A 12,094-nucleotide genomic window follows, 5' to 3' on the forward strand; every position below is an offset into this window, starting at 1 on the left:
CCTCCAACAGAAACTGAAGATTATATAAAAAAAAAAAATTAATTAAAAAAAAAAAAAGTTCAAAACAGTGTCTTATCTCCTGACACGTTTTTCCTCTTTTTTGACTCTCCGCTAGGTGACAGCAGTGAAATAGGACTGAAAGAGCCCGTAGCGGACTTGTGGAGGAAACGGCTTTATGCTTTCAGCTAAGCCCTCACACAGTAATGCAGCTGAAAAACTCGCGTTATTGGCTGTTTTCCTGGAAATTACGGAGCCCTTTGCTTTTAGGCTTCCCGCCTGCAGGCCTCAATAATTTACAAAAGTACGTCTCTGTATTGTATGCAATGCACTTAAAGCAAATGTACTTGGGCTGGAAAGAAGTCAAGTATTGTTGGTTTAATGTGAGTAGTTACTTCATAATGACAGCTATTAGTCTTGTAAAATACTCCCAAGTTCTTACTTTCATAAACTGACTGGGCCTGATCTTTCAGACAAGAAATAATCTGCGCTGAAACTGCAGCAAGGCAGGAGACTGAGTTCCCTTGTAAATTGACAGCGATGTCCAATTTTGTAACAGGGATACTAATTTTACGCATGTGTATTTAAATGCTGCTACTCTTCTGCTGTTGTCTGCATACCAGATTAAAACAGTAAGCTTTTTTAGCTTGAATCTTCAAACTAGTTATAGTACAAGCTAGATCAGGGTCCAAGAAGTTACGGAACACACAAGAATCAATCATGGACTAGATGAGAAGGAAGGAATGAAATACACTTTTCTGAAGATGAATTCATCTTGAGTTAAAGTGCTGTAAACCTGGTGTAAGTAGGGCACATTCTATAATTCAGAGGGGACAATACAAACCTCCTACCTTAGTTCTATTCCTGACTAATCCAAAGCATTTTTTTGTGGGACAAGAAGCAGACCTCGTATAACCTCAACTTTCCAGCTTCTGTGCATCTTCTCTTGAGTAAGGGAAATCCCTATCTCAATAGTATTCATAGCTCCTTAAAAACCAAATACATAGATATAACTGGTCTGCAGCACCCAGAGTGTCTTTTCAGAAAGGAAATAATTACTTGAAGTTTTTCTCTCCCTGTTCACTCACTTTTTATTTTCCTATGTTTTCATTCTCGTGAATTATTCTGAGGTGTATTATCTTAGTTGTCTGTGTGCTCTGAACATTTCATTTTGTTCCTTAATTTACAAAGATCCTTTTTCACAGCCTGGTCATATAACTTTAATATTTTTAAGGTGAATTAATTCCAGTTTATACTCTAATACTCCGCAGATTTTTTTCCAAAAAAAAATATTGTAACTCCATCTTTTGGGGTGACAGAATGCTATATGTTGAAAGAAGATGACATAGGGATGGAAAAACTGTGTCACGGGTTCTCAGGCAATTTTTTTTAATAGAAACTCAGGGATCTATTTTCTGGTCTTCTTCTCTGAAAAAGTGTAAGAAAATATTTATGCATTTAGGCTGGGGTTTACTAAGTGCTGCATCATTGCAGCAATGCATTTAGTCACTAAGTAATGTGTTAATTTTTGTTTTATAATTCTTTGTGATATCTTGAGTGATACTTTATAATGCTTTTCGGTATTCTAAAATAGCTATCATAAAAAGACAAAGAGGATGGTAGGTGTTTATTAGAACAAATAGTCAGCTGGTTGTCTGTACATACTATATGTAATATATCACACATACTGACTTAAATCACTAGTCCAAAGAAGGCACTAAAAAATATAGCGTATAGTTTTCTTTTTAAACTATACCTGTAAGGTGACATTCAGCCATGCTCAGAGTATTTGTCTCTTTTCAGGGTCAATTCCTTATGCTGTACAGGAATATTTTGAAGTAGTGATGTCAAATAAATTGTGGTTGTGACCAAAAAAAATGGAGTTCAAATAAAACCAGAGAAGGGAATAGTTTAATAAAAATATTTATTGAAAAAAAAGTTCATCATCATTTGGCTGTACTAAGTAAATAAAACACTGAGTGTGATTACAGTAATTAGGATGCAAACAGCTAGTACCATGAGCAGGACGATTCGGCAATATTTGGAATGCTTTTTTTCTCTCTCCTTCTTTTTTAACAAGGTATCATACCCAGGAGTATAAATATCCCCCATCCAGAACTTTAGATCATTAGGATTTTCCTAGAAAAAAAATCAGAAAATTAAATTCTCTCTTTTACACACAAAGTCATTAGAACATACCCAGAAGTATTTTGGCTATCATCAGATACTGATTAATGAATTTAAGACATCATAACACATATGCAAGACACTTCTACTTGAATGTAGGTTGTGCTACTTTCCAGATGCTGTAAATGTTCCACTGGGGAAAATTAAAACCACACTTTTCATCCAGGAACCAAAAGTAGGACACCAGCCATTGAAATGTGTTTAAAAACCCAGAACAAACCATGTTGTCTTCTCAAGAAGAGATGTCATTGTATAAACACATCTCTGACTCTCTTTTCAAAAAATGAAACAGCAGAAAAAAAAGCCTACAACACTAATCCTAGAAGTGGTTTGTGCCAGCCCACAGGGAGGCAGGATCCTGGATAGTGTGGATGAGGCTGAGAAAAATATATGAAATTTTATAACAGAATTTGCTATGAACACTTATTAAAGTGACTATATAGTATTTAAGTGCCATATTTATAGCTCCTCCCTATGTAAACAGGGAAGCTGAGTTGTACAGTGTTGTGCTTTAAGAGTTTTTCTAGTCAGAGGTCATGTACTGTAAAATTTAAATTCCTGGAGTCTGACCAGATATGTAGACTTCCTTTCCTGATCAGACTCATGCTAGTGTCATGCCTGTACCAGAAAATACCTCAATATTTACTTCTGTAATCCCACCTAAACATCCAAGCGAGCTGCGCAGTGGTTTGTGCATGCACAACACAGCTCACAGCAATTCACTTGCTCAAACGTAGCACAGCAGCAAATTACCTTTATGTGGCTGGCCAAGTTAGAGTGCAGTGACTGTCTGTCATAGTCCTGCACGGTCCAGGAAGGAGTCTTTTTCTTCTCCTGCCAGTCATCCTCCACATGGATATCACTAAACAGTGGGTTGCTTTTGATTGCGGATTTCAGGGTGATGGGTGTAATGTGTTTCCCCAGGGATTTGTCTATTATTTCTTGACTGACCCTGTTCAAGTCTAAGCCTGGCAGCTCAGTGACAGTTCTCTTTTCTCTCTGTAAGACACAAGTTAGATCAGAACCTGGCTTTCATTTGCATTACCTACGATGCAGGCCCACTTCCAGAATTACCACTTGTAATGCAACAGAATCATTTTAAAACTACACATGCAACCATTTTTCTCCTTCTGGCAAACTTCTACAGTGAAGTGAGGGAGCCTGACTGCTCACTCTGGACAGATTTCTTCCTTCTGGGGAAAGGAGGTGGGTACAATCTGAACATTAAGTTCTTTTGCAAATGTGAACTGACATTATATTGCCTGCTGGAAGAAAGCCTCTGCTTTCACGAAACAGGGCTATGAAGAATTGCAGTAGAACGTTATAGTTCTGGTGAAAACCATGGATGTATGATGAAGCAGCAAAGGTGTAAGGACAAAGCAGAATGATCACAGGGGAAATGGTGTGTAAATGACAGCCTCAGCTGGAAATGTATCTTTGATAGCAGGGGTGACTCGCAGTTCCGCTCATCCTGTTGAATGCTAGACCCATGTCAGGACATCAAAGAGGCTCTTCATTTGACTGAGGGCACTGTCAGTATTCACAGGTAATTAAATATCTGAGCAGTCTCCCATTAACAAAAGCTTTTAAATAAGACCTTTTAGAACATGTGGGTGTCAAGGGAGGAAGATGAAGAACAACCCTGGTGGGATCACATTTTTTGAGACACCACAATCTGCCTCTTAAAACAGCACTAATGGCCTCTTTCAGAGTCTGCAAAATAGTAGTTACCATATTTTTCAATTTGTAATTCACCTGTAAAATGCAATCAGACTCTCTAGTTCAAGCTGTTCAATATTTATCACAACCTTCTGCCCCCGATACTTTCAATTAACCTGCCCCTGATCTGTGGTTCCATGGTGCCCTTGTCTTATACTAACACCTCCCCCACCTCTCAGGACTCCCAGAACCAACCCAGAGCACATCCATCCTTCCTCATTAGTGCTTTTGTCCTTAGGAACTTTATGCTGAGTCAAGGGGAGCCTTGGCCTGACCCAGTGGTCCAGCGATCCCCACCTCTCTCCTGCTCTCAGAAATTACAAAGCTGTGGGCAGCACCTGCTGCAAGACGCACGTAAGGTTAAGTGCACAAAATAAACAGCTGATGAAGAGGCTGGGTCCTGAGAAACTTACTTCCATGTAAGGATGAATTTTCCTAATTTTTCAATTTTACTGAGATCTCCAGCTGTTAAGGTACCACGGGCTGGGTGGACTTCAGCCACAAAAGGGCTAGGGGCATGTTCTGCTTCTCCTTCTGCCTTTCTAGTGAGAGCTCAGGGAATCTGACCTCTTGCACACTGGCTTTGGGAAATGCTTGGACACCTCATCAAGTCAGTGAAGGTCCCTAAGATGATAGCAAACTGTTGGCTTCTTCTGCTTGAATAATTTTCTGTTCACTTTGTGGGCTGGTGAATCCACTTTCAGCGGGAGTCAGCTGCTGTGTGTCATCACCCACTTCATGACTGCAGTGTCTGTGTGCATGCATAGACACATATACATTGGTCTGGGGCAGCCAGGTGTAGAAGGAAGTGTGAGAACTGAATTCCTTCAGAAAGCAAAGGTGGAGAAGAGAAAACAACAGGCTTTGTCTAAGAAACTCTACGAGGAAGCATCATACTGGCATTCCTATCACTAAACCCTGCAGAAGTGACTAAGCATGTTTCCCATCAATAATTGCCATTAGTAGACGGGTGGATCCTCAGTGACCTCCCATCCTTCTGTTAGTTCATCATTTCCACATGTAGTTCCTTAGCCTTCACACATCCCCTGATAATATTACTTTTTGCATTGCAGTTACAGCTGGCACTGAAGCCCTCTGGGCTGTACTGGCCAGATTTCAGCTGAGCTGGTGTTTTTAACCGCCTTTTCTTTCTGACTGCATTTTATTTTATTTACTTTATTTCTTATTTAAGATTTGTCATTGACCTTAATGATTCTTCCCTCAGGCTTGCTAAATAGTTGAACTTAGAGAACATTTTGTTGAAGAACGCGAACTGTCTCACCAGGGGATGATTGGTCTCCCTAGGCTAAAATGTTGTGAAAAGAATGTGACTTGACAGTAATTTCTAAAGCTGTTTTAAATAAAATTCTCCAAAACTTGGAATAGATGGCATGATGCAAAAATTTTTTCATAAAAAGAGTGCTTTTATGAAGCGCTCTTTTATGAAAAGAGTGGCAAAACTTTTCCCCCTACTCTCTGAAGTACCTTTCTTTTCAAGGGCATAAGGAGAATGTGGTAGCTTGGAGCAGATGTAGAGAGGGAATACATTGGGATAGGAAACTGGGTTTTACCATGAGAACTGGACTGGAATCTGGGATAGGATATAGTTTGCAGAAATTTTAGAGAACAGACATTGAAGTGACAAATGAATTGGGAGAATGTATTTGAGTACAGCAGAGGCTTGATTGTAAAACTTCTGCGGTAGATATGTCCTACAGACTAGTTAAGGAAAAGAAGGACAGAAACCAGAATCACATACAAAACCCTAAAGTTTTAGGTCTAAGAAATAATACAAAGACATATGAAGAATATCGTATTAAACATAGGCATTTCTAGAAGCAGAGAAACATAAGATCAGACAATAAAAATATGATTGCTAGTATTAACTCTCGCAAAAACTACTCTTTTTTTCTTTTAAGATTCAAAACACATCCCAACCTTTGTCACAGACTCTGATACATGAAGCAAATGTTGAAAGAAATACTTTATGTATCCATATCTATTACAGAATTCATACAATATACAATGAATCTAAGAAGACAGTGTGAATGAGGGTGGAACAGAAAAAAATCAGAGGCAATTTGTGTTATTATTCACTGAATGGAAGGAGGGAAGAGTGAATACTCAAAGAAGCAGCAGTTTTGAAAAACACTGAAAAACTGTAGATTAAATACATTTGTGAAATACTTATTTAGCAAGATAAAAAACTCAAACTCTGCAAACATATAACTATGTTTGATCTACATATAGCTCATGAGCAAGAAAAGATGCTATGGAAAAACTGTCAGGAAGGCAAGGATTAACCAAAAACACATAAGGAGATATGAAAGACAGTAGGGCAGACAGCTCATATCAGCAATTCCTGAGAAGCCTGAGCAGGTCCAGATGAGACCACGAAGATGATCAGAGGGTTGGAGCACCTCTCCTATGAAGACAGGTTGAGTGAGCTGGGGTTGTTCAGCATAGAGAAGAGAAGGCTACAAGGGAGACCATGTAGCAGCCTTCTAGTACATACAGGTGTCTGACAAGAAAGCTGAAGAGAATTTTTACAATGATAGGACAAGGGAAATGGCTTTAAGCTGAAAGAGGGCAGGTTTAGATCAGCTGTTAGGATGAAATTCTTCCCTGTGAGGATGGTGAGACACTGGAGCAGGTTGCCCAGAGAAGTTGTGGATGTCCCATCCCTGACAGTGTTCAAAGCCAGGCTGACTGGGGCTTTGAAGACACCTGCTCTAGTAGAAGATGTCTCTGCCTATGGCAGAGGAGTTGGAACCAGATGACACTTAAGATTCCTTCCAAACCAAACCTTTCTATAATTCTATGATCCTAGGAATGAAGGTTTTTTTAAGGAAGAAAAAGAAGGGGAACTGGACTCCCTGTCAGGTACCCCAAAAACTGAAAAGCCACCTGACATGGATAGGAGAGAGATCAGTAGATGGTTATAAAAACTTCAGCCAAAGTGACAGGGATATTTACAGAAAAGTAAATATTCAGATGGACTATTTTAATTGCTCATCGAGGTTACTTCTTGTAATGAACTGTTTAGTTAAAAAAGGTGTTTTGTCTGTCATTGGTAATGGAGTTCTGCAGGGCTGTGAGTGCATTATATAAAAACTTTTGTTCAGTCTCAGACTAAAGCTCCTGCCAACCTTGCAGCTGGCTCTTATTGTGGCCAGTTGCAGATGTCTAGGGAAGAATAAGGGAGAGAGAGTGGAAATACGTAATGCACATATGAGCCAGGGGACAAAGAAGTGACTCTAACCTGGCACCTAACTTACAGATTTTAAAAAACCCTCTTGTCCTGGTATACTGAGAAACAAGCAAAGACAGGACACAGGCGTTAACTCATATGTAAGGCCAAAAAAACACCATGCCAAGAAGTAGCATGCTGCTAAGATTAAATGCTCTCTGCTGTCTTCCAAAAATAGGGGAAAAATGGAAATATAAACAAGAAAGAGAAGTCTGAGAATTGCAGAAAATTACCAGGTTGACTACAGGGGAGACTTGCATGAGAAACAGATATAGAGGATTAATCATCTGGTGTGTGCTGGGTATTAAAACATACTGTGGGGCAGAGGGTCCAGCAGGACTGGAAATTCTCAGGGTGAGCAGAATGCGGTCAGCAGCGATCCATTTGCAGGAGAATGTCTGTGCTTTTTATGCTGCTTTTCACAAGGAAAGGCCAAAATTCCTGGACTGCTTTATGGTTTGTTTTAGTCAAAGTAGACGATGAAAGTACATGCTAAGCTGGGAAGCTGTTTAGTTTGCCTGATACCAAAGAGGAAAATGAGGAGAAAGAGCAGCAGCTTTTTGTCATTACATGAAGCTGCTTTTTATAATGGAAACAAATTTTAAAACTTATAGGTGGAGAAAACACATAAGCACTTCAGTGCATTTGAAATAAAGTGATTTCATAATAAAGGTTTGGAAGAGTCCACAAACACACCATGGAGCAGTCACTTCACATAGGGAGCCCTGAGTAGCATTAGTTTCTTAACAGAATATTGACTTCTAAAAAGGGAATTTAGGCCACTCTCAAGGTTTAATGACTTTAGGAATCTTTAGATCACGCACATATGTTCTGAAATTAATTCTCTCTCTCCCCCAATCCCCCTTTTTCCATTTCTAAACTAACTAACCCTTAACCCCATTATCTCTCTCATCTTAAAGTGAAATATATTATTCCTGCACCATTAGTTCTCCACTGTGCCATCGTGTTTCTTCTAATGTCTGGAACTCATCAGTACTTTTTCCTTTATTTGATTGTCAGCAAAAGGGGAAAAAGAACGCGAGCTCCTAAGGGAGAGAGAATGGCACAATGAATTTTATCTGGACAGCCTGAAATCACTAATGGCTACACTTACAAGTATAGATTGTGTCCTAGGTTTAACACTTATAAAATATACCACATGGCAAATGCCATATTTGGAGACATGGTGAGTACAGACATTTCCTTTGAAACAGCCATCCCGGGGCTGGGACACAGAGTTCCAGGAAAACCTTCTTACTGGTGGTGAAGAGCAGAGCACAGGTCAAAAAGCACAGGGCTCCCCCCACATTTTTAATCCTCCCGCAGCTCTGCAGCCCTGGCTCGGTGACAGTGCGTCCTGATTGACAACAATAGGGAGAAGGATCCCTGCTGTGGAGAAGGCTCTGTGTGTGGCTGCCTCCCTCCTGCACAAAAGAGAGGCTGGGGGGAGGAGGGGGGAGCACAGGGGGGAGGGGCAGCGAGGCCAGCATTGCACCATACCCTATTGTTCGGGATCCTTCAGGCTCCGTCCCTTGGTTAGGGCTGTTTGCATGGGAGACTACGGGCGACCGTGTGCTCCCCGCCCCAGCTCTCCTTGGGGAGTCGCCAGCAAAAATTATACAACATGAACAGAGTGGCTGGAGGCAGGGGAGTAGGCAGAGGGAAGGGTGTCTGGGATAGGGGAGAAGCTAGGGAAAGTAAGGGGGGAGCATGGAAGCGAGTGTCGCGGGGGAGGACTTTTGCAGTTGGAGGAGGACTGGAATGGACTCCGGGAGGGAGCAAAGGGGTTTAGAGAGCTGATGGGGAGAAATGTCTGAAAGGGGAGAAGTGCAACAGGAAGTAGCCGTGGGAGACTTTCGGCATCATTCTCCTCCCTTCCCCCAGGTTCAAGATTTCTTGGCTCTTGCTCTTCACTCCCCTGGGAATCGGACCCCCACCCTAAGGATCCTGAGAATGTAGACTCTTCTCCATCACCCCCTCACCCCCAATCACTTATGTATGTCTCCATCCCTTGACAAGAACCAGACCTTGGAGCTTTTTCTCATGCTAGGGGTGGGGAAAGGCGAGGGGCTCCCCGGGCAGCGGGGAAGGAGCACTGTGGAGCAGCGAGGCCCAGAGGGGTGTGAGCTGATGCAGCTGTACTGCTGCTGATCCAGACATGAACTTCTCCTCCGCCAGCTCCAGGGCCTCTGCTAGGCAGTGCACGTTTACATTTTTACCAAGAAACTGCTGCTACCTCTATGTAATAACCTGGATTGACGCAGTCAGCATGTTTCACACTTTCAAAAAGGCAAAATAAAGAGGAAGTTATGGTGAGCTATGTAGATATATACGCTTGTAGCAAGAATCTCTAATGTCTCTCTAATGTGCCTTTTTATCAAGTTTAAGGGATATGACTTGACTTTCAGTTTTAAATCTGGGACTTTTTGTACTTCTTCAGAGAGCATATTCCATGCACACCTTTAGCACAATTAATTGGTATTTGACTTCAGTACTCTTTCTGGAAAATGCTAGGAAAGTGTTACAAAGAGCAGTAGAAAGACTAATACACTGAAATAAAGTCAGTGGACCCCCTGAAGAGAGTAACTCTTCTCATGGAGCCTGATCCTCGCTGATGTCAATGGGAAAATTTACAGGAATATTAATGATTCAGATTAAGAGACACAGGAAGCTGAAACTACAGCTGATGTGTCGCTGTCATGTAATTTTTCTCCTGATCCTTAAAACAAGGTAGAAAAATTAGGAAAATGTCAGCCTCTTTTAGACCTTACCTGTAAATAGATCCTGTTGTGCCACCGTTGCACTCCAGGTAAAGCTGCTTCTGGGAATTTTGCCCAGCTGGCTGGTAGAAAGGCAGAGTTTTTCTCTAAAGATTTTACCTCCAGTTGCAGGAATTTATCAGGATGGTTGTTGTTTGGCAAAACAGAGAGGTCCATGTTTCTGTGCTGTAGAGTAATACTGAACACAGCCCCCGCTTCTGCTTCCTGGCTGTGCATGCTCTTTCTATTATTAATGACATGAAGAAGGATACGACAGTTTCCTGAAACTGTATCTGACCCCTGTTTGGTATCAGGCTCACTTATTTCATCTACCAATGATAAAAGATTGTTTGGAAGTGGCAGAGCAGACAGGACAAGTGTAAGTGCCTAGCTTAAGTTTTCAGGTTCAAGGTCTAGTTTGATAGATACATATGTGATCATTAAAACTAACTGAGAACCAGTGAGTAGATGCATAAGACACTTAAATGCATACCAGCACTTCCTCAAATTATCTGCCAAAAATGTCAAGCCTACAATACTTCAAAGTAAGATTTTTTTCCCCCAGAAAATTAGAAGCAGCTTCCAGTCCAAAGCTTCTTTTCTGCAGCAGTACCAAGAGGCTCCATTGTGCTATGTGGGTTGGTACAATTTACCATGACATCTATGACATGCACTTTTTTAGGGTCAGGGATTTCTTTCACAGTCAATTCTTCTTGACCTTGGGAAATATTAGATTGTTTCAAGTAATTGATAACAGAAGTTTTCAGGGAATTGATTCTGCTCCCATTCAAGTGAGTAGAAAAACCCACTGTTACTGACTTGAATGGTATAGTCTCAGTCCCACCACTTCTATTATTTTATTTTGAGACTTGATATTTTCATAATCGTTTTATGATTCTTAAGTCCTTTTGACTTTCAGCTAATGAAATTACCCTTCTCATTATGGCCTCTATGCATAACTAGCAAAAATAGCCTCCTCATTTTTATTTTAACCTTTTCTTAAATATTGTTGTTTTTCTAGGATATGTTTCATTTTGATGACACTGTCACAGAGGAAAAGCTTTTGAAAGTTCACTGCTTGACATCTGGGAAAACCTATTTTGAATCAAATTTTGCTGAGAATTAAGACATCACAAAACTTTTAGCCCTGTCCTTAGACCACAGAATCAAACCAATTTATTTATGACACAGAAAATAGCTGAAATATAAAAATGAACTAAAAATAGTAAAACACTTTTAAAATCCTAAAGTAGTAAATGAATACTTGGATATACATGTAAGTTAAGCTCCTTATTTACTTAGAAAGCTCATAATTTTTCCTTGCTTTTTTGGAGATTATTTTCCAGTGTATCTGTTTAAAATTATTAATCTGGCACCTTTCAAGCAGATGGTCAAATAAGTATCTGTGAGCAACCACAAAAGAGACAGTAGTGACTGTGTTTCTGAGTGGGTGTGGGGAACCTGCTGCTACATTTACAACTATGTCTCCCCTGTCTAATGAAGCCCTGAAACACTAATGCACCTTTCCAGTGCACCATAGGGATTACCATGAAGATGCTGTCTTAGACTTACCATGACACAGCGTTCTCACTTTTTCACTGTGCAGAACTACGACAGTAATTATTTTGTTCTAAAATATGTGGGTATATACAGCCATGACTTCTTAAACATAGACTTTCCAGCATCTCTCAAAACACAGGGGTTTCTGTGCTACTGTAGCATAAGATGTGGTGTGCGCCTGTGTGAATTTACATACCAACACTGCTTCATTAGACATAAGAACATAAAAGACATCTCACTATGTCAGACCTCTCCCAGTCCCAGGATCTATCACTCTGTTTAAAAAGGGCAAGAACAGATGCTGTTTAGGGAGACAGTGTATATCTGGCTACTTTCTGCTGTTCATTCTTCTAGTCCCTCAAAAGACACACTTTTTTTTTTTTTGGCTGAAGTATCTATTTCCCAGGCTTTTTTATTATTTATTTATAAATTTGTTGTCTATAAAGCCATCTAACTGCTTTTCAACTTTTCTGATAGTACCTCCTTCAGAAGCAAGCTTCAGAACCTCATGACCATCTGCCTAAATTGCTTACTTTTATGTCTTTTAAATTAATTTCCATATAGACATATCATGGTGCGCTCTTTGCAGTACTGCACAGTTTTAAGAAGAGATACCCATGCA

At 40.4% G+C, this 12,094-nt stretch overlaps 1 protein-coding gene across 1 annotated transcript; it reads right to left on the bottom strand.

Annotated features, from left to right (window-relative positions):
* Nucleotides 1-1,912: 1,912 nt before the first annotated feature.
* On the bottom strand, nucleotides 1,913-10,128 carry KIAA1024L (KIAA1024 like). The gene is made up of 3 exons (XM_008637689.2): nucleotides 9,925-10,128; nucleotides 2,938-3,183; nucleotides 1,913-2,136 (listed from the first exon to the last, which is right to left on the bottom strand). Exons 1-3 carry the CDS (start codon nucleotides 10,087-10,089, stop codon nucleotides 1,957-1,959), a joined length of 591 nt encoding a protein of 196 aa, XP_008635911.1. The 5' UTR covers nucleotides 10,090-10,128; the 3' UTR covers nucleotides 1,913-1,956.
* Nucleotides 10,129-12,094: the final 1,966 nt, after the last annotated feature.

The sequence above is a fragment of the Corvus brachyrhynchos genome, unplaced genomic scaffold, assembly GCF_000691975.1.
Source record: "Corvus brachyrhynchos isolate BGI_N302 unplaced genomic scaffold, ASM69197v1 scaffold547, whole genome shotgun sequence".
NCBI lineage: Eukaryota > Metazoa > Chordata > Aves > Passeriformes > Corvidae > Corvus > Corvus brachyrhynchos.

What these genes read in the sequence shown, in the direction of transcription:
- KIAA1024L (XM_008637689.2), bottom strand. Translation starts at nt 10,089, where the DNA reads ATGGACCTCTCTGTTTTGCCAAACAACAACCATCCTGATAAATTCCTG. An exon ending in ACAACAGGATCTATTTACAG is followed by an intron (nt 3,184 to 9,924) that starts GTAAGGTCTAAA and finishes TGTGTCTTACAG; the next exon opens with AGAGAAAAGAGAACTGTCAC. An exon ending in ACTTGGCCAGCCACATAAAG is followed by an intron (nt 2,137 to 2,937) that starts GTAATTTGCTGC and finishes TTTTTTTTCTAG; the next exon opens with GAAAATCCTAATGATCTAAA.